The following is a 23,879-nucleotide window of genomic DNA, read 5'->3' on the forward strand; positions in this document are numbered from 1 at the left end:
AATGCAACCAATAAGCGGCAATTGGTTGCTTTTTTTAGTTTTTAAAAGATCTTTTATAAAACTTTCATAGTGTAATCCCGGCCTAAGATCTTTGTAGCTCCCATCTATAACTCATTTTTTTAATTATTTGATCAAATCGCAGAGTACGTATGTAGTGGTCTTCAGCAGTTGAAACTTCAGAATAGAAAGTGTATACCAACTAAATCTTATATCAAATACTGGTCTTATTTCAATAAAAGAAACTTTGACGAAGCACATCTTTTATGACCATTAAACTACCATACGTCTTTGCAAACTTACTTTATAAAATATCTTTGTCAAAGAACTTTTGTAATGTAATACCGACCTAAGGCCGGAATAACCTTATTGTGGTCGAATTTTTAATTCGAAGTTTAAGTTAAGTTTTTAATTCGTCCATTAAGGTCGAAGTTTTTTAAATGAACTTTTATGAAACTTTTATTGTGTAATCCCGGCCTAAGTTCAACTTTAAAGTTTGCTACCCATATTAATATTTTCACTTTTTTTTTATGAGCTTAATAGTCCACGGAACCCAGATAGTCCATATCAGTATAGCCGCCGTAATTCTGTGCTCCGTAACCTGTGTAATATGGGTCAGTACTATCACCATAAGCCATACCATTATAGCCATCGTAGGTACCGTAGTCATCGTCGTATGCTAGACCATCGATTAGGTCGTATGGTGATGACACTCCGTCGTTGAATCCGAACGAAGCTCTGAGCTGTCGCAAGAACTCTGGCCCGTCATCTGCGAATCCCTGTTCCGAGGGTCGGCTGTATCTTGTCTCGTCCACAGAATACACTTCGGTTTCATACGGCTGATCGATCTGACGTTCGTAGTGATAATTCTTGTCTTGCTTTTCGAACGGTGCACTTGGATAAACACGTTGCTTGTTCCTACCTCCACCACGAATGATCCTTCTTTTGTCCTTGTGATAAACAACGCCCTCGTTTCCGTGCCCCGAATAGACTTTTCCGTGCTTTCCAAAGGTCTTTTCTTTGTATTTCTGTCCTGGAACTCCGTACCTGTACCCACCGTATGCCGGTACACCGTATGTATCGAACCCGCGTTGGTATAAGTGCGGATCGTAAGCGGATCCGCCGTATCCTTTGCCACCGAATCCACCGTATCGGACGATCTGTTCCTCTGGTCCATAATCGACGTGTCTTTGAGTGGAGACGTAACTCGTCCTAAGACGTTTTTCTCGATGATTGTAGGGTTCCTCTGACCTGCATCCCAATATCAAAACTGAGAGCATCAACAACAAGTTAACCTACAAAAAAAATTGGAGTTGTCTTAGCGAACGAATTAAGAACTTTTCTTAAAAGTGAACATGCGTAAGGTATGAAAATACATTATTTTGGTCTACTTACAATATTATACAGGATGTTCTGTAAGACTTAATGAGTCTTTATCTCATCAACCGTCCGTCGTAGACATATGATTTTAAGTTAAAAAATGCTCAAAAGGCGTTAAAAAAATTGCACTGTACCAGTTTTTTGAGAGTAAAAACACAGTGTGTCACTAAATAAAATAATCTAAATTTTTATACGGTTCCCTGTCTTCTAAATTCCAATTAGAAAGTTGTTGCCCTGTCCCTTCTGAACACAGAAACAAAAATCATATGCTTTTAAGTGCAATACGCGCTGAGATATTTGAATTCAAAAATCGGAGGGAAGTTGGAAGTTTTGAATTCGAATATCTCAGTGAATATTACACTTGGAAACTTTTTTGGAGTTTTTTTTTGTTGCCCTCAGAAGAGACGGGAAACAACTTTCTAATTGGGAGAACAAGGGGTCCGCATGAAAATTTAGATTTCTTATTTTGTGACACACTGTATTCTTGCTCTCACAATTGGTACAGGGTAATTTTTTTTAACGCCTTTTGAGCATTTTTTAAATTGAAACTATACCTCTTCGGCGCTCGGTTGACGAGATAAAGACTTCATCTTTATCTCGTCAACCATCTTACAGGACACCCTGTACTGCATCGATATTATGTAGACAAAACTATTCTGCCAACAGCGCGAGAATAGGATGGTTCGTCTCAGCTCAATACATGAAAGGAAAGAGACTTTTTCGGATATCATGCCGAAGAATGAACTTGTCAATTTGCACGAGGCCATTTGTTGAAGTTAAGGGACGTTGCCCAGTCTCTGCTTCAGCGAGTTAAGCTCGAAGAAAATCGTAGTGATTGATAAAATACTGATTGAAGATAATCATACTTTCATCAAATGCCGGATAAATTAGCACACACACAGTTATATAAGTAATGAGCAGCGAAATTTTATTTAATTTTCTAGGGAATGAGGTATAGATGGGCCTATAGCCTAAATACGACCCTGGGTTTTGTTTCGCCTTAAACTATAGTTGCGCGATCACAGGTTTACATACATCTGACTTTCTTAGCAATTAAACTTGAAATTTTACTATTACTTTTTTTTTTTAGTGTTCGTAGTTTTTGATTGCTAGAAACTTTTTAAAAAAATCTATTAACTTTGAAGCAGAGTGGTTCTCAACCAGGAGCCATGTGGCCTCCTTTGTGGTACTGGGATGTTTTAAGGGGGGCTACGGGAGAAAAGTGCACATGTAAAAAGCACAGTATGTAAAATTAAGAAAAGGACTCTGGTTAGATTCCCAGCGCAGACCAGTACACTTTCCTTCCGAGTTCACTTCGGCGTAATATCCGGGGGAAAGTCCCTTTCCTTCACATTCTGATAGTACTTTGTAAAGATCAGTTGTTTGAAGAATACGTTTCTGCAAGACATGCACGAATTACTTGTCCTCATCACTTGTCCGTATCATGCAAAGTCGGTATTGCGCATATTCACTTTCCATACTGAAAATGCAATAGCTACAGAAAATTAAAAAAAAAAATTCAATACTTTTTACGAAGTATATACTGTATTACTGGACGGTGGCCGTTTACAAAGCCCAGAAAGAACAGGAGAATAGTTTTTATTCAAAGTGAAATATTTGTGATAAAAAAGAAAATGTGAATTTGTACGAGTTTGTAATTCGTAATAGTGGACATTTTTGGTCAACGGCTGCTCTTCGGTAAGTACATGAAAAAAGACAGCAAGGGAATCTATTTCAATCACAAAAAATGCAAAGTAGCTCGTCCCGGAAAGACATAGAGTCGATTTGGACAAGTTATTTTTATCTCAATGTGCCCTAGAAAACGAGAAAGACACCTATGCTGATTATAAGTCTATATTCTGATTATGTGATAGAACATAAATTTCACGACAAAACTTGAGGACCAAGTTTATGGCTATATTTTTGTCCATCATTTTAGAAATCGCTAATCACATTTACTTTTTGTATGAGATCATATACGTTATGTGAGAAAATTTATTTTCTTTAAACATAGTTTTCTTTATCAGCCACCTCGTTGGGCATTTTTCCTGTTGTGGCGTTATATTTGTATTTGTACTACATCTACTGGAAAATATTTTGCTAATAATTATGCACAGAATATAGAATGATTCATTTTACATCAACGGAACCGAAAATAACAATAAATAAATTGATAAAAAAAAACAACCACGGCGATTTCTGTAATAAAATTGATGAAAAGACAATTAAAGTGCTTTCTTAAGAGTTAAAGTACTCACAATTAAAGAGTTAGTTCTTCGGGAAATGATAGACATTGGTACAAATTCATTCTCTTCTCAATGTTTTTTAATAGGAGAAAGTGAAATTCCAACGAGACGGGTCCGAAAAACTCTTTCAATTGACGAAGGCTTCAAAAAACCACCTCAATTAATCGTTTCTCAGTGGTTATTTCAGTTGGGACCAGCGTTATCCGAAAATATTATCAGAGAGTAATTTCACTCCTCCCCAAAATTTTAAGGGGTTTATTCACAAAAAGAGATGCATTTTTTTCATTAGTGAGAAATGACTCCATTAGAAGGAAAATTACCTAAATTTTCAAGGATTAATTTCACTCCTCAACGAAATTTGGAGGAGTAAATTTGAATTTTGATGCATGAATCACGCCTCTAGGTGCGTATTGGATGAAGACTGTTTTGGGACATCACGATATTTCTGAATGAGCTCCCATATTTTTTTTCTTTGTGGATAACTTCCACTATTGTAGTGAGTTGATTTCCCTGATGAATGCCTAGAGTAAAAACTATAAAAATTATAATGTTGAGCTCCGCCTCCACCCTGGAAAGAAACCCGGTAAGAGCCTTGTAAACCTCCTGGTCGAGAGGTCTATGATCATATATCAATAATTTTATACAAATGCAAACTACAAACACAAAGGCGGCCACAACAGGCAAATGCCCAACAAGGTGACTGAAACCCCACCCCCAATGTAGTTCGAACCCCACCGTTGCCACAGTGGTGGTCGGCTGAAGTTGGTTTTCTGTGGTTCCCTACTTCGAGGCACGAATGCGAGCTGATCTCCCCTTTAAAAAGTCTCGCCACAGTGAGCAACAGGCCTACAAACATTACAAATATTCAATCGTAACACTTCACTCACTTCACTTCTGAAATATAGCTGGCAGCATTGAAAATCAGACACAACACTAGATACACACTCCTACTGTTGGGTACATACACCTACACTTCCGGCACAACTCCCTAGGTAGTAAATTGCCCATTGCGATATAGATCTGAATGTCTCGGTTTGAAAGAAAGAAAAGAAAGCAACCCAATATATATATATATATATATATATCAAATCATATACAGTAAAACGAAAGAAAAAAAACTAAAATTAATGATATACAAAGTGTTCTGTAAGTTCTATCATGGCCTTCATCTCATTAACCGTCCGTTGTAGAGAGGTAAGATTCTAATAAAAAAAGAAAATGCTCAACAGCCGTTCAAAAACTATCCTGTAACAGTTTTGAGAGGTGTAACAAAATTTAAAAAAATATATAAATTATTATACGGTCCCCTCCCAGTTTTTAACTTCCAGTTAAAACGTTGTGTTGTCCTTTCTCTACTACTGCCAACGAAGAAACTTCAACGTTTCTGAGTACAATATTCACGGAGACATTCGAATTTGGGGCAAAAAACAGCGTTAAATATGGATAAAATGGTTTTTTTACATTTAACGCTTTCCTTTCCCAAATTTCCTCCGTTTTTCGAATTTGAATATCTATGTGAAAGTTCATGTTTCTGCACTTGGAAACATGGATTTTTTTGGCATCTCGAGAGATAGGGCAAAAACTTTGGGAAGTTGAGGGGGGCGTATAAAAATTTACTTTTTTTTATTTTGTTACATACTGCATTTACATTCTCAAAACTGGTCCTGGGTAATTTTCGAGCGCCTGTTGAGCATTTTTTTTTACATTGGCTCTACGACGGACGGTTGATGAGATAAAGGCCGTGCCAAAGCACTTATAAATACAAATACAAATACAACGCCACAACAAGCAAATTGCCCAACGAGGTGGCTGACTTAAGAACATCATGGATCCCCGAGCCATTTTTTGGAGGCCCTACCTACTGCTGCTACACCACACATGCACCCCCCCCCCCGCGGAACCCCCAACGAGTCGGTACATGCGGGAATGTGCGTGTACGTGTAGTGAAACCTGACGTGAAGTTTTCTGTTTCTCTGTAATGCTTGTTATGTGTAGTGCTGCCATCTGCCACCAGTTTTTCTAACTATGAGTGAAGTGTTATGATTGAATGATTTATCGTTGTAGGACTGTTGCTCTCTGCGGCGAGACTTTTTAACGGGGAGATCGGCTCGCATTTGCGCCTTGAAGTTGGGAACCACAGAAAACCAACTTCAGCCGACCACCACTGTGGGGTTCGAACCCGGATCCTCGCATCGCGAGTCCGGAACTATAACCACTCGACCACTAACCACTTACAGGACACCCTGTATGTGCACACCACTGCCCATAAAAAAAGATTATGGTTGTTAAATGTGGATAACTTTTCGATTTATCCCATCATACTTATCGTACTTGTTGTTTAAACGTGTCAATTTCGTTCGAATTCACGAATGTTATTCCATTTATTAACAACCCTATTAGAGGAAAAACTGCTTGCGACACCAGAACCTGGAATTGTCCCTTACTAAACGATACTGGTGTCACCTTGTCGAAGTAGTTGATTGACAGTGTATTAATAACGCAATGTGGTCCATCCTATCCATCCCGTTGAAAATTTCACTCTTCGATCATATCCCCGACATGTGCGTTCCTCGAATGTAAACATATTGAATTGTATTTAATCCAAATGTTGCATTACATTGTGTATTACATTCACAGAAAATAAATTCATACAAAACATTATTATATAATTTTCGATTATTTAATAATAATACTGATATTATTCTTACCGTGCTGAAGTGCATTTTCCAACTTCCTCGTATACTCCAAGAATCTATTCTGGCGTCTCTGAATAAAACAAAAAATACGATTACGCTATTATCCAAAAGATTTTACGAAAGAAAGTTTACGAAAACAATTTTACTGTCTGTTAGTTTCGGTATTTAGTGAGGAATTGGTTCACATTATTATGAAATTCAAAATGGCCGCGGGGGAAAATGACGAGAACATTTGGTGGTTTTGTAAAACACCTGATTGATTTTTAGGTGCATTAAAAATATAGTTCACTTTAAGTGCCCGAAGCCACAGATTAGATTTTTGTGTTAGTATCGTTTAATGGTGAACTCAAAATGATAATTACGTTAAAGATCGATGAACCGTTGCCTTTTGTTTGGACTCACTCAATCGTGATACTGAATTAAAAAAACAACAACAACTATAAGTAGAAATGCAATAGAAAGTATCGACAATGTGTGTTACGGACGGTTATGAAACTGTGATTCATTCGAAACTTTATTTCTCCCTATCGATTCTGATCGAGATATTTCTTGGTTCAATTCATGTAATTGAACTCTAGAATGCGATAAAATCAGTTGATGGACATTGATGCATTCATTTATCGGATTTTTAGGCTAGAAATATTGTTTGAAGCATATTAGCATAAATTATATAATTTCGAACGACTAACTTTGTTCTCATTCAAGCACGATTCCGATTGAAAAATTACTGAAAAATTTAATTTCAAGTCATTTAATTTGAAATTGGAGTTTCAAAATATGTTTTATTTATTTATTTTTGATTCGCTAGAGCAGTTTTCTTCAACTGCTGGTCACAGCCAAACATCAGTTCATAAATTTAGACCCACTACATAATTTTAGATTTAATAAGTAAAATACAGTCGTATAATTGGGTTTCATTTCTGAGAATTATTTCCTTGATGACTTTTTACTTTTTTTACCGTTCCTCAAATTGTCCCTCCTATTTATGCATTTTTACCGGCTTCCAATTAACAGTGGAACTTCGGTTAACGAGCGATTCGCATAACGAGCAAACATTTTGAACAAAGTTTGACTCGGTTATCGAGCGATGGTTCTCATTACGAGCAAAATTTTTTTATATTTATTTTCATGCTATCGCAACGGAGCTGATGTTATTTTGCTTTCGCACACACACGTGTTATGGTATTTTGGGCAATATTCTTCCCTACGGTCTCCGGTAAGCGTGACTCAGTCGGAAATTTAATATACGTGCGAGTGTGAATATTTACGTTACGAAACTAAATGTAACATAGCAGCGATGCGTATGTGCACCTGAAGTTTTTTTTCAAATTCTGCTTGGAAAAGAAACTATATTGATTGCATTATTGAACGTGATTTTAAGGGGGGGCTAGCTCATGAACAAGAGCCACTACTTGTGGAAGAGATTTTGTTGTTGGGGAAGACCATGGGCTGGAGGTGCATGAGGATGGCATTCAAGAACTAGTGGTGAAAAATGTCTATAGAAGTTGACGGTAGATGAAGTTATGGATCTCTTTTGCACGCACCAGCTAGAGTTCATGGACGGTATCTCGTCCGAGGAAGAGAGAAGTAAGAAGTCCCTCATATAAAAATAGATTAGAGAGATGTGTAGAATGTGTGTGTAGGAATATAGGAATTTGCGCAAAACTCTGTAGAAAAGAAACAACCCAAATAAAGCTGTAGCAATGTACAATCTCTCCAACGAACACTGCAATTTATAATTTTTCAGAAATCCTAAAATAGAGGCAAAAGCAAGTGTCATTGAATAAGGTTATTTCTGAAAGTCACGCAAAAAGAATAAGTTCGCAAATAACAGTGAGTCGGTAAATCGTCCTAAACGATAGTCCTGCTTTCCCTCGTCGTTTAGAGTAAGTTAATAGTCGATCATGTTTGTGTAAACATTATCGTATTATATGGTTATTTATGTCGTTATTTATATATATTATGTATATTTTATTGTATTATATATTATTATTATTGTGTTTAATTATTGAATGCCATTTTTATTAGTCATTTTTATGTGAATGAATAATTGTGGAACGGATTATCCGAGTTTCCATTATTTCCTACAGTGAAGTTTGATTCGCATAACGAGCTATTCGGATAACGAACACGCTCGCGGAACGAATTAAGCTCGTTATAACCAAAGTCCAACTGTATTTATCTTATCAATGTCTTTATTTGGCAGTTCGCAAGTTATTTCTCGTATTTATTCATTTTTTTTCTGGTCCTCAAATTATTTCTCCTATGCATTTATACTTTCGCCCAGTCTGCAAAATATTTCTTTCATATCCGTGGTTTAACGAAATTACTCAAATTTCATTCATTGCCACCGATGCGCAGTTGAAACATTGCTCTAGAGCAGTGTTTCTTAACTTTTTTTTTCTCGTGCTTCCCACCCCCCCCCCAGGTCTCATCCAGGTCTCCCGTCCCCCAGGAGAGAAACCTTTCTTACTTAACTGAATTGTTAAAAGGGAATATATATACAAAACTAAATTCTTATAGTGAACAGAATTTTTTATAAATACGGCCGATCTGTAGACTCTTGGGCCAAGCAACAATTAGGGGGGGGGGGACCTCTACCAAGAGCCGAATTACACTGGAGGATACTGGTCTGTCCTGTAAAATACGGGGAACAAAAGAAGCCCCTCCCCTACACATCACGCTGGATCTCACCTACCATGAGCCATGAGCTAGATTTCAGTGAGGTTCCTTCTTGTGGGGGGGGGGGGAAAGAGATTCTATGCAGGTTCGTCTCAACATCATGGGCCCCGAGAAAAGTGTTGTTCTGGGGCACCATGCATAACTTTAAGTAACAACTTAGGCTATATTTGCAAGCTTACTACCGAAAAGATGATAATACCAGATCTCGTCATGTAGGCCTCCAATAGGCATGACCTCCCCCCCACCCATCCCCTGGATGGGTCCATGCGTCAAGATGGTTCAGGGTCTATGCCCTAAAAGTTCACACATTCTCTCCCACAAAATTTCGCTTTCATAAAAAAAGCTTTATTTCGTCACATCTAAACTTTTCCCTCAACTCTCTGTGGGCCTCTTAATTACCCTATGTCACGGCTTCTCTCCCACTTAATTTTCTTCCGTGGCCCCCTTAAAATATCCCAGTACCACAAGGGAAGGGGGGCACATGGCTCCTGGTTGAGAACCACTGCTCCAGAGTTAATAGATTTTTTAAGAAATTTCTAGCAATCAAAAAACTACGAACATTAAAAGAAATTATAGTAAAATTTCAATTTTAATTGCTGAGAAAGTCAGATGTATGTGATCGCGCAACTAGTTTAAGGCGAAACAAAACCCGGGGTCGTATTTAGGCTATAGGCCCATCTATACCTCATTCCCTAGAAAATTAAATAAAATTTCAATGCTCATTAGTTATATAACTGCTAATTTATTCGGCATTTTGTACTCAAGTATGAATTTCTTCAATCAAAAAGAATTCTTATAACAGATTTCGGGTAGCATCAGCACAAAACAATGTCACAGGATTACCATTAATTAATTCGATGCCACTAGGTCAAAGTGACTTGGATTAAGACACCTCTCAAATGACTAGCTAAGCTCGAAGTTATCTAAGTATTATTCAGTTACGAATAGATAATGAAGTTTGCCATTCATTATTGACCTCGAAACTCATCAAATATTCGTCTTGGCATAAATAACATCTAATTTTCCCATTGATGTAGCAAATATGTAGTCATCAAGTCACATAAAATATCAGATTGGTAAGAAATTGATTATAAATGGCCATATATGCTCAGATCATCGTAACCCTTTCATTACTGACGGTATTTTGAAATACCACTTTCTTTTTAAACCCTGTAATGTCTCTTACATACGTTTTTGGGCCTTTGGTATTTTAAAATACTGTATAAAGGCTGTATACAGTAGAATTTCTTGATAACAGACACCCATAGGACCGAAAATTTTGTCCGCTATTGGGGAGGGACGATGTACAATACGAGATTGGGATTGCACATAATCACCGTATTATACGATATGATAAATACAGGGTGTGCAAGAAGTCCGTAGAAACTTTAAAAATTCATAAAAACCGGAAAAATAACCGAAATAAAAAACGGTTTGCAGGGTTAGCATCGCTAAATCATGAGGATTTTTTTAAGACAGGAAAAGAAAAAAAAAACAGCCGATAGGTGGCTTTGGTACGAGCCGTATGGTCCCGGATGTATCGATCCGGTTCATCCAATCTGCCGGAACTGAAAGATGCGATCCTCCGAGGGGTTTCATGTATGCATCCGGACCTGCTACACTTCTGTTGCTGGATTTGTGACTCGCCTGCAATGTATTATACTCTGTGGTGGTGGTCATGTGGAACACCTACTGCTGTAATAAACGGTTTTTGATTTTCGCATTATTCGTATTCTGTTCCTTATTTGCGTATCTTTTCTTTGGCTTGTGTACGTCGGCGCCACCTATCGGCAGTTTTTGAGGGTTTTTTTTGCTGTCTTAAAAAAAATTCCCGTGATCTAGCGATGCTAACGCTGCAAACCATTTTTTATTTCGGTTATTTTTCCGGTTTTTATGAGCAAAAGTTTCTACGGTGCCCACCCTGTATACTGATATATGATAAATTCTCGATTTATAAATTCATGAACAAAACGTAATAAATTAGAGTTTGCTTGATTTTACTGTCCGCTATCGAGAGTATCCGCTAACGGGGAGCGAAATACATTAAAGCCCTTTCACGGGACCGGGGATAAGAAGTGGGATAAGAAGACACCTCCCAACACGGGGAGTGTCCGTTAGGGGAGGTTCCATTGTAACTATTTTACGATTACCAGATGACAGAACGAGTTATTGGGACTAGTTTTTTAAACATGTTAATTAATGAAATTCAGTTAGATGTAGTCACTCCTGTAGAAGTGTTTACTACATTACACTTTTGTGTTTTTATGAATTACACTTTTGTGTAATGTATTAGAACACTGCACACCTAAAAAATTATAAAACAGATTATGACCTTTTTTGTGGTAAATGCTCATTATTATGTATTAATCAACATATTTGGAGAGAGAATTGGTATTTTTTATTTTCAATCTGGTAGATAAAGTGTTAACATAAACTTTCGGAATCCATGGCAGACACCTTAAACATCTATGGGAGGGGGGGGGGGGGTGTTCAGCTTTTTCTCAACTTAACCCTGTGTATATATTGTTTGTAATTTGTGTTAATTGCATTTTTAATTGGGTTGCTGTATTTTTGAAACATATGACAACCATATTTTTATGGGCATCTTTTTATCAGCCACCTCGCTGGGCATTTTGCCTGTTGTGGCGTTGTATTTGTATTTGTATTTGTATTTGTATATTTGAGTAATATGAGTAATATGAGAAATACATGGGCACAAAACAAAAAGAGACGGAAAAAACCATTGTATCTATTTATTTTCTCAATTTTGTTTGGCATTTTATAAAATACAGGGCGTCCATAATTAAAAGACCCAATTTAAAGTATTCTACAGGCGAAACCAGTCATCAGGAAATTGTGAAATTTTGTGAAGGACTTCATGAAGTGTTGGGAATTTGTTTCGGGGGGGGGGGGGGCATTAATAGCACATGTCTCCACTAGAAGGCGTTTTATCAGGAAATGACACATTTAGGCAAGCGTTTACAATTTCAACAATTGTTAAACACTTTTACAATTTTTACTGCAACAAAACGTGTTCTACATAATGGCCATCATTTTCACATACCATGTGAAATCGCAAGATTGTCACTACTTACCAGACGTTTCGAATGCCCCCAAAGCCAAAAATCGCATGGATTAAGGTCCGGGGATCTGGGAGGACATAGATTAGGGAAATGCCAGATGATGACACGTTCTTCTGTAAAATCTGTTTTAAGAACATTCTTAACTCACACTGCAATGTGTTGGGGGGCTCCGTCTTGCATGATGATTGTGTCTGCAAGGCAGTGACATGCTTTCAGAGCCGGAACAATTTCGATCTGTAACAGCAATGCATATCGCTACCCGGTGATCGAACATATCACTGGACCTATAGAACGTAACTCCTCGTAGAAGGAGTCAAATTTGGTTATCATACTCCAAAGGTTTTTAACATTCATTGGACCTTTTCGAATCCTCTTCCAAGTCCGATATTTCCGTAAAGCAGTTACTGCGGAATGGCTGTTATGGTAAAATAATTTGACCAAGAAAGCGCGATCTCGAAAACTTATTGTCATTGTGATCAGCAAACCCATTGAGAAACAATATCTCCGCGAATGTTTCTAGGTTTTATAACAGCTGCTGCGTGACGTCACAGAAATTTACATGTTTATTACAGGTATACAAACTAAAACGCCCTCTGGTGGCGACATGTGCAGCTAACTTTTTTCCCACCTGAAACAAATTCCCAACACTTCATGAAGTCCTCCACAAAATTTCACAGTTTTCTAATGACGGGTATCGCTTGTGGGCTACTTTTAATTATGGACGTCCTGTACATATTTTAGTGCCATTTCTATACAAAATACGGCTTAATACTTTCTATCTAGAAAGAGTTGATTCCTTGTCGGTGTCAATTTTTTTAAAACTGCTGAAATTTTACGTGTTCAGAGATTTATACAATGGCACCAAATTGAGATTATTGGAAATGAAATTCGAGGAAAATACCAAACTTGATATTTGACGTTTGTGAAGATACTGCGTGATAAAGACATTTGACATTGATGAAGATATTTGACATTGATTTTTTGAGCAAGATTTTATCTGTTCATAAATAACACTAAAACCGAGGCAAACTACAGATTTTTACCTAAATTAATCACTTTTTTTTTAGCTAATTCAAAAAAATCAACTCTTATTAATTATATTTCTGTGCTGATGTATTGTTTCAATTAAAAATATGCGAAAACAGCATCAATTTACATTGATGAAAAAATTTCAATAAGTTTTTATGTGGGTTGAACCACACAGAGGGTTAACATACGCTTTTGGAGATCCGCAGTAGACATCTCAAACATCTATGGAGTCTTCTTCAGCCTTTTCTCAATTTGATACTGCATCACGAAAGCGCTTTTTTCCATCTACCAGCAGTTAGGAAAGAGAATTCTTTCCATGCCAATTATGTAAATGACCCTTATCATACTGAAAATGACGCCTCTTCTATCTCGGAAAGCCTCTTTTCAATTTCCATCTGACCCTTTCGGCACTTGTTGAAGAGAGAGAGAGAGAGAAATAGAGAGGTGCCATTTTTTCTCTCTCTTCACTAACCATAAATTTCATTATACTATATCAGAGCTTTCAATTCATTAAAAAAAATATATATATAAACATGAAAATGTGCTTTCTTATTCATTTTTTTTGTCGGCTCTTGGCCACATGGAAATGGCCCTTATGGTGCCGTGACTCACATCATATCCGTAGGTCATGATCACAGGATCAAAAAAGTGGCCTCTTGTTGTTTTCTGTGGATAGTTGACCGCGTCTGGTATGAATGCATGCATGAATAAAAAAAATACATACATCGTCAGGTATACTCATATACTGTATAGAGATATTCCCGCATATATCCTCGTGACTTTACAGGTCTAACATGATCATTTTAGAGCGATACTTGCTTCAAGATGTTTGAGATGCGATATTCTGTAGGTTTTTCCAGAGTTCGATGGCTTATCGATATTGAAATAAACTCTGTAACAAAATGTAAATAACGTGACTATGCATTTTATTTTCTATCTACCTTGACATTAACCACTACTTTTCGCTGTTATCGCTATAACAGAAGGCTTTCCACGAAAAACTGAAGTTTTTTAGTGTTCCCTTTTTTTTGGCGTGTACCATAGAAAAATATTCAGAAAATCGTACGAAATTGAAGAAATTCGGAAAGAAGTCATCGGGAAATGAGAGCGTCGTCGCGGTATGAGTTAATTTTTCTATAGACATTTTTCCCGACCCAACACCAGCAGTTGGCATCATCGGGAAGTAACCAATTTGAGATTTTTTTTTTCATCATGAATTTTTCCTCTTATTAGCCTGCTAGGCGCTGCTTGTTCTGATCGCTCAGTGATTCGTAATCCTTTTACTAGCATAGTAATGAATGATCACTGAACATAGCAGAAATCACCGAATCCCCTTTAAAACGGCATATCATTTTTTTTAAAATATGAATTATAGGCTTTCTTCCGATTTGCAGCAGGTGCAAAGTAAGTGGGGATAGAAAAGCGTGCCCCATTGAAAAATCAGCTTTACAAAGTAAATTGCTTATCATTGCTAAAATAAAAGGCTTCTAAGGCTGCGATTATAATTGAGCGAAGAGATTCGAGTTCAAGTAATTGCGACTAGGGAGGGAGAAAATGCATGGGGGGGGGGGAGAGATGTCCGCACATAGTAAACGAGGCGGAGGAGAGTGAAATGACAGGAGGGGTTCTGAAATGTAAGAGTGTGATGATGATGATGATGATGCTCCACAGAAGAAGGAGAGAAAAAAAGGGAGAAACGAAACAATCAGCAGATAGTGAAATTTCCCACATCGAGGTGAAAACAAACACCGTTGTTCGAATCCCGCACCTCATTAAGTGCCTCTTTCTCCTCCTCTCGAGTGTGTGAAGTGTAGAATAAAACAATTGTTTGCGTCGCTAGTCTCCATCACGCACTCCCGAACCTCGTGGTCGCCTGACTATGTGTTCAGCTTTAAAGGGGGGGGGGGTTCATGCACGATCTTAATTTCCCATGTTTTCTTATGGGGAAAAAAGGAACATTTAAAAACTTTCTATTCCCTTTAGGCTCTAAATTTTTCTCTCTCAAATACTACGTTGATGTTTTTATGCAATTTAGCAAGAGCATTTAGGATTTTAGTTATTGGTTACTTTCTTCTTGAATTTTAACTACAACAACATGCAACTTAACTTTTTCAAAAATCAGCAAAACTTACCCATATTTTGTGCCATAACATTTTTTTGAACAATTTTAATAAAAAATATTCACGTTAAAGTACATAAAACCATAGTGTTGACAGATGCATAACGTTTCAAGACATTTGAATGAGTGTTGTTCGAAAAAATGATCCTCATCCAACAAAAAAACTTAGTTTTGAGAAAAGAGCATTTCAGTGAGAAACATTAGCGTATATAATGCCTGTCAGCAGTTTATATTAAAATATTTTCAAAATATTTCTAGTACAGGTAGAACAAAAATTTTGACACAGTTAAACGCGAAAATGTTGTAGTATTTGAAAATGAATGAAAAAAAAATTTAAAATGTGTCTTTTTGGAAAATTTGTGTGCACCAAGCCCCTTAAAAGAACGAGTTTTTTCGTCAATGCGAAAAAGAGGTTTAAATTGGTGTCCCACTAGTGGTATCTTTACGCCCGGAAGGATTTAATTGGACAAGAAGCTTCTGGTTATCGAGGTTGACATTTTCCAAGACGAATTAAAAATATATTCAGACGCAATCAAATACAAAAATGAATTTGTTTAACTTGATTACCGAGTGTGACTATTTTATCGAGAGGAATACGAGAAATTGGGATCATTAACTCGATAATTCACCAATTTTTGCAAAAAGAAGTTGCCAATTTTAAATAATTTTGGCTGGAAGTAAAGTGCCAAAACAAGTCTGTAAGAAATTGAGAGTTATATGGGGGGGGGGGGGGGGGGGGAGTTCTACATGAAAAATAAGCAGATTTCATCTGCGAGATGAAAATTTATATTCATTACCCTATTCTTCCAATGTATAACTTACAAAATATGCAAATTGTCTTCAACCCTGATGTTAGTATTTTAATAAAAAGAGTTTCTTTGAAGAGAAACGGGTCATTTTTATTGGAATTTCTTGGGAAACGGAATCAAAATGACAAAATATGCATCGTTACATCCGAGGTAGCTGTATTTTCCCCGCCATTATAAGCAAAGCTCAACATTATTTTCCACAGGAATCAACCATGATCACCAATTATTGACACTATACCTAAGTGTCATTACAACCGAGTTTGACTGTACTCGGGTTGCACGCTCTTCCTCTCTCTTCCGGTTGAAAAGTTTTGGACTTCGGGCTAGAAAAAAAATCTTCGAATTCGGTAACTTGTTAGGCAACTTAGACACCTGCTGATGATGCCAACTGCTGGTGTTGGAGAAACACTGAAAAAAATTGACTTATACCGACGATAGCCTTGTCCCGGAAACTTCTCTTATAATTGACAACGGCGAAGGAAACCTTATCAATTACCAAAAATCGAAATTATTTTACACATTTTTCTGGATCAAGAGAGTTGACCGAAATGAACGAAAGGTACATGACATATACGTATATATATATACTGGATATCACCATTATAAAATTATCATATTACCATTGATAATTATCTATATGTGTATGTGATGTTCTCTTTATTTTCAAGAGGGTTTACTTGTACATGTTCGAACCAACGAATCTGGTAATTACGAGAGCAATATTTCAAGAGAAATTACTTCTCAAGGGTTATGTTTAAGGTTGTTCCCTCTCGCTTGTTATAATGGTTTCTGCCTTGACACAAATATTCCTGAATTGTTCGGCTTGTTATACATTTCTTTTATTTCTCAAATAAAAAATATTCCATTCTCTCATCTTGATTTATCGCTATGATGACATAAAAAAATAACGTTACGGATATGCAAACAAGTTCCTTTTATTATTTCCCACATTCGCCGTTTTCTTCATGTAGATACCAACAGAAATACTAGGAAGTATCAGGCAATTATGAATGTTATTATTATTATTTTTGCATCCTTGTAACAGACGCTTTCTCTCGAGTATCGTTCCAGACTAAGGTAATTGTTCGATATAACCAGATAAAAAAAAAATAAGTACTGTATTATAACTCTCAGCAAAGATCTCGTTTGTGTTTTACACGATAAAACTGGCTGTTGATGTTGTAATATTCTCAATTTAACCATGGACCATAACCATTCAAAAACATATTTTCAATGGAATTTTTGTGAAATATCGGTGCAATTTTTTTTTAAAACATGACCATAACTTGCTAACTATGATTTAAACCACGCACAAAAAAAAGCTAATTTGTATAGCTGTGAAAAAAAGTTTTTTGGGACAAGTTCATGCTGGAGAAAAACCCAGACACGTGATTCTATTCACGTGCATGTTGTGGCCAATTCTCACGCGAGAAAACATTAATCTTCCATGTCTTGAATAGATAGACTTTTTTTTAAAAAAAGATTTAGATTTTAGATCAAATTTCAATTCATTACTTAAATAGTCTTTTGAACTGCCATAATGGGTGATTTTTTTTCATTCTGTTCAACTTCCTGTTGAATTGAAAATAGAAGAGAAAGTTCACGGTAGTAAATAATCACTGCCCAAAATGTGTCATGGCATTTACCCATTTCCTTTTTTTCCGCCGTTGATTAATTACTATTCCACTTTTCTTAAATACCTGACCGTCCTTAATGTGAAGTCCGCCTCTACAATACCATACATAGTAAAACGAGGAGAATCGTGCGCCAGTAGTGGACGTGTAGCGTAATTAAGGACTAGTTAATTACGATCTAATTCTCATTCCTCGAGATAGATTGGTCCTGATGCTTTGTCTGTATTCATGTCAGTTTCTAAAGTTATTCGGACTGCATCTTATAAGATGCACGAATATATTTCAAGGACGCTGTATCTATATATTGCGTGACATTTTCTCTTTTTAATATCCCCCCAATTGATAAACAGGAACTAGAACAGCCATTGTATTAGACAAAAGAGTGTAGTTTATGATAAAACTGCTATAAAACTGTTTGTACAAAATAAATTGGAAAGAATATTTATTGAAAAAGTAAAGTTCGATCAAGTAAAACCAGTTTTAGGTAATTTATAAAGATTTACAGTAGCTGATGGTGTGGTGGAACTGAATATAATGATCTGTAATGGTGTGCAAAACCTTTACAGTGAACGGGCCAGATATACGGTATTTTTGTCATTTGCGGGCCAGAAACTTGTATGTATAGGGTGACCATATGACCCGTACTGTATGGAAGGTTTCAGCAATTTTGGCGGTATACATAAAAATGTCCGGTGTTTTATGTTTTTTTCCTTATTTTCAACGATTATTATTTTTTCCCCCCATGACATAAATTATATTTGATTTGTGATAATTATGGCTGTCATAATTATAGTGATATAAATATATTCATCTTACATATTTGTCAAATTATATAGTTTTCTTTTTTTGGTCAATTTTATTTTAATCTATTGAGACTTTCAGTAGCCCTGAAGTTCCCGCTATTGGCGATTTTTTCAACAATTTAAGCGATAGTTGATGGGCAGATGATGATAGATTAAGCGTTAGCTTCCTTTGACAAATCTCTTAGATTTAGTTGGCAACTTCAATCCACTCCGAAAAATTTTGTGGCTGTAATTGACAACATTACTTGCCTTCGACATTTTTTTTTGGTTATTTCCCATATTTTTTATGAAGAAAATATGGTCAACCCCCAAGTATTTATCGTGTTGCATGCATTGATAATTTTCTACAGGAACACTTTTCGCGGGCCGGATTGAAACCCCTTGGAGGGTCGCATTTGGGCCACGGGCCGAATGTTTTGCACCCCTAATTTATAAGGAAGCCAGAATACAAATACAAATACAATACAAATACAACGCCACAACAGGCAAAATGCCCAACGAGGTGGCTGATAAAAAGATGCCCATAAAAATATGGTTGTCATATGTTTCAAAAATACAGCAACCCAATTAAAAATGCAATTAACACAAATTACAAACAATATATACACATGATAAAATATTACGCATGAATGCACGTATGCTTGTTATAAAAAGTCACCGTGGATATTTATTGGCCTTCTGTGGTTAATCCCACAAAAACGTATTGAAAATTTTAAAAATACGGATGTGAATGAGTGCTGTTAGCATGTTTTAAATCGAACCAATGCATCAGCACAGCAATTAAATTAACTAGAGTAGATTTTTATCGGCTCAAATTGTTAATTAAGGTTAAAATGTACAGTTTGTCACGATTTTAATGTTATTTATAAACAGATAAATCTTGTTTAGCAAAATTGAACAGTTGTTACCTTGGGTATTATTTCCGATTCCCCTCAATTTTGTGCAATATTATGAATCACTGAACACGTAAAATACTTAAGCGGCTGTTGAAAAGTTTCACCGACAAGGAATCGACTTTGCATAGATAAATTTGTATTGTACTTATATGGCCGTGTTTTGCACTGAAAATGACACCAAAAGATTTACTTTCTAAAATACCAAAAAAAAAAAAAAAAAAATTTAGAAAAGAAATCGGTATAAAATTATTTTTCCCCACCATTAATTTGTCATTTGTATTCAAATATATACAAGACCTCTAAGAAGGTTAAGATTTTATAGAAGAATCAAAACTTTCAAAGTTTATGAGTTTCTAAAATTCCACAATTTATGGAAACTTCATAATTTTTATATATTACGGGAGCTTAACAACTTCAAAATTTTTACTGGAGTTTCATAACTTTGTGACGTTGAAAATTTTTTACAACTCTATTAATAAGAGAATTTATAAGGACTTTAAAGTTATTTACGAATTTTACAACTTATACAGTATATAAGTGTTTCATAACTCTTGTTCTTTATATGAGTTTTGTAATAATGAAATTTATGACTCCATAACTACTTCCGTCTTCACAAATTCACTCTATTGGATTTGCAAAATGACCAGAACTATGAAATCAAAATCACAGAAAACACAATTTCGAATCAAGGATAAACATTGATTATCATCAAACTGATTACGAGCATGTTTGATATACGGATTTACATATTTTTTCGACTCGATTGGTTAGCTATTACTAGATCATAACCCCTTGGAATCAACTAGATCCAGACTATAAGACGTTTAACGTATATACGTAAGATTTTATGATTCTTATAAGTACAGTTAAACTGCGTATATTTAGAGGGTGTTGACTTTCCAAATGGAATTATTGTAATTAGCCTTGAACGAACAATGTCTATGATTATTTCGGTGGAATAAATCAGATATATATATATATAAAATAAACTAAATTTCCCACAACCATTTCTCTTATTAAGGTACATTATAACTTGTTCATCCAGTGTTATTATAGGTTACCTTATATTATGTAAGTATAATATATATTTCACCGCGAGTTAATTTTATGAGTTTTTAACAAGGGCTTTGTTTCAGTCGTAATTTTAGTTGGATCATTTTTCTTCTTTTATGGTATCGTTAATGCCGTAGATCTCGTTTTTAGAACTTATTTAGAGAATCGAGGTTGTCGCACTCACTCGCGGAGACCTTGATTCTCTTGGGAAAGAAATGAGTACTTTGTTTGACCAGCTTATTGAGAATATTTAGCCTTTTTAGTCAACACTGTCTGGCTACGCGATTAGGAAAAAAATTAATACCGTTCACGTATGCGCATATATAAACACTTCATTTTTGGCGTTTCTCTACCGTTTACAAAACTCCGAAAATTAGTTTTCCTTATAGAAAATTGAAGTTAAAAGAGCTTTATACGTTCTTATGAACGGGTTTCCATTAGACCATTTTAGAAATGTCTTGTCTTGATTATAGCTGAAAATAAATAAAACTACCATGTTTGCGACTGTGCTCATGTTCCGGTAAACAAGGAACGAAATTCAAAACAAACGGGTAGTTTTCCATTAAACGGTATAATGAAAACCTTGAAGCAACGAAAACATACAAGTATCAAAGTTTTTTCCGTAATTCAAAATCTCCAATGTTTCATAACATGACTTAACAACATTGTATAACAGCAACGCGTATCGCTTGTTTGTAAATTTTGAGACAATTTTAGATTTGCTGTTATTCACGAAACAAAATAAAATGCAATAAATGCATCTTTTTCGGAATTTCAATCTAAACATCGGGACAATAAAAGCTATTATATTTCCTACTTATCCTTCAACCTATGATAACTTAATAAACAAAAATTGAATTGAAAAACCCGAGATGCCTGAAATAACTCAGATTGAAATATTTCTTTTCGATAGTACGTAATATTATAAAATTTATTTATTCATTGTATAACTGCTTTAAGCTATTCAACGCTAGGAAGGTAAAATGTTCCTAGTCTGCATTACGAAACTTTATTGGCCTGATTTCCCCCCACTGGTGAGTGGGTAAATTGCCCGCGACCTCTATAATTTAGACACCAAATTTAATCAATATGCAGCGTATTCCACTTCTTACTCATCAGTATTTTCAAATCGTAGGAACTATCTGATGTCTGATTCAAGACCTCCCCCCTTCCCCTTAAGTCAAAAATGGTCCTGAGATCAGTGGGTCCTTGACCTTTTGTGTTTCTCCCTTAGAGTGCTGAGGTGAATGCCACGTACTCTCCGTGCCATTAAAATGAACGCCACGGATCCTCTATACCATTGGTTCTCAACCGGGGGCCATATGGCCCCAGGGGGGCCCTAGGATATTCCAGGGGGGCCACGGATGAAAATCTTGCAAAAGGGGAGCCACGGCTACTGATACGGGGGCCACGAAGAAATTTTTGACATTAAATTTTTCTAATCAGAGTAACTAAACAATTTAATTTCAAACAAAATGCATAGAATATATTTTTCGTAATTTTTCCCCATTCAAGTAACATTAACATGAGGGAGAAGGAAATAAAAAAAGTGGTTCATGTAATCTCGGTGGTTTTACGACTTAGGGGTGATAGTAGGCCCTGACACAAGCTATAGAAGAGGTTTAAGCAAAATGGAATAACTGTAAAGACAGAAAATTGTGTGTGTTCAGACTTTCATTCAAAGAGGGCTGCCATAGCAGAGAAGCAGACAAAGCTTTGTTGACCATTCATTGACATTCTTTTGAGTGCTGGTAGTAAATGTAATCCAAGAAGTAGATGATTGAAAAATGAAAGCTTGTAAAAAGCCCATCGTTTTCATGCAATTACAGACGGATAGCCATCTAGTTTAGCGCAAAGCTATCTTCAGCCAGCACTGAGTGGTCTGATGGGGAATATATTTATAAAAATCGAATGATGAATGATTGCTCTGGGGTATTTTTTTATGAATTTGGAAAGGTGATGCCAATCCATTGCCTCTGCTGAAAAGAAATAAAGTCGAATTCAGTTATAACGAACTAAATCATAGAGATCAAATCATACATGGGGAAAAATACCCGAGAAATTTAAAATTTTTTAAAACTACATTGCTGTGATAATGTATTGGGACAGGGGCGGCTTAAGCGAGGGTGCAAGGGGTGCGGCGCACCCGGGCGGCAGGTTGTAAGGGGCGGCAGGGTAGACTTTACTTAAGACAACAAAATTTAACACAGTAAAAATTCACGACATCACGCTTTTGAGTCCTACTATACCTCGACAACGGAAACGTTGAGAAAATAGACAAGGCCTCTGATCGTAATGCCAGAAACAAGAATGTAAGCTATCTGGGCGGCTCGAGACAAAATCTGTACCCGTGTGGGACTTATTTTTTGCACCTCCTACCTATTGCTCCCTCCATAGCCCCCTACCACCTGCGTCAGGGAACCTTTCGTAGGGCCCATGCCCGATTTTCCACGGGGCTCCTTCTACAGTTAATTTATAGAGTGGAAAAAGAAAAGTTATGAGGATTTAGTCCCGGGCCTCAAGCTGGAGCCCTGTCAGCCCTACCCTTGGAAGGTCATGACCCTCCCTCACAATTTATCCAAACAATTCCTAACAAAACATTTTTTTGGCCCTTCATTTCCGATTTTGTGCCCCTCCAGAGCCGACAGTTTGGTTTTTTTGGCAAATTGAATTTTTTTTACCCATTCATCCCGGATTTAGCAAGCGGTGCCCCGTGTGGCCGCAGTGCCCCAGGGGTCGCGTGGCCAAGCTCCACCCCTGTACTCTATTACAAGGGCCATTTTGGTTCCCTCACCCCTCAGAGCCCGGGATAATTCTCACAATTTTTTGGCTTTTTCAGGCTATAAATCAACTATAGTTGGGGCCGTGAGAAATCTGACTGGGAAGGGGCCTGCGAAAGATCCCAGCCTAGGGGCCCATACCCTCACTCAGAATTTGATCCACAATAGTCAAATGAAGGCAAAGGAAAATTTTGATTTTTCACTTGTCCAGCTCCTGGAATACCAGAAACACCTTTGAAAAAATTTTCTTAATAAAAATTACCCCGTTAAATATCAACTTTACAGGATAAGTGCTGACGGCTCACAAAAATAAGTGCTCTTTCAAGGATTAAGTTATCTGGCATTTATTAAGAAGGGTAAAATAATTCTAGAACAAAATTTTTTTCTACTTCAAAAGCGGGACGTATGGTCACGCACATTTTGCTCGGTAAACAATTATGTGCGGCTTTCTTCTGAAAAAAAATCAGGTTTATCTCCAGGTGCCCTTCACCGAATCCCTATCAGCCTCCTGGCAGGGTCGCCAGTAGGGGCGGTATATGAGGCTTCGCATTCGGGCGGCGGGTAAGCTCGAGCCGCCCCTCCAAGGACTTCCTCCAAGATTGACACCACATCTTTAAACTTTTTTTAATCGATACTGTAATGCTTCCTTTTAACTGCCCTACTAGTGGCCTG

At 36.6% G+C, this 23,879-nt stretch overlaps 2 protein-coding genes across 2 annotated transcripts in view; one reads left to right on the top strand and one right to left on the bottom strand.

Moving 5' to 3' along the window:
- Positions 1–23,879, top strand: part of LOC149081769 (uncharacterized) — a 380,853-nt gene that overhangs the window by 113,475 nt on the left and 243,499 nt on the right. The window lies entirely within an intron of this gene.
- LOC149081770 (uncharacterized) lies at positions 22–6,411 on the bottom strand. The gene is made up of 2 exons (XM_089236851.1): positions 6,332–6,411; positions 22–1,292 (listed from the first exon to the last, which is right to left on the bottom strand). The coding sequence occupies exons 1-2, from the start codon at positions 6,344–6,346 to the stop codon at positions 534–536; spliced, it is 774 nt and encodes a 257-aa protein (XP_089092977.1). The 5' UTR covers positions 6,347–6,411; the 3' UTR covers positions 22–533.

This window comes from Pholcus phalangioides, unplaced genomic scaffold, assembly GCF_987345545.1.
Source record: "Pholcus phalangioides strain wild (caught in Gottingen) unplaced genomic scaffold, Ppha-v1.0 ptg000009l_1, whole genome shotgun sequence".
Taxonomy (NCBI): domain Eukaryota; kingdom Metazoa; phylum Arthropoda; class Arachnida; order Araneae; family Pholcidae; genus Pholcus; species Pholcus phalangioides.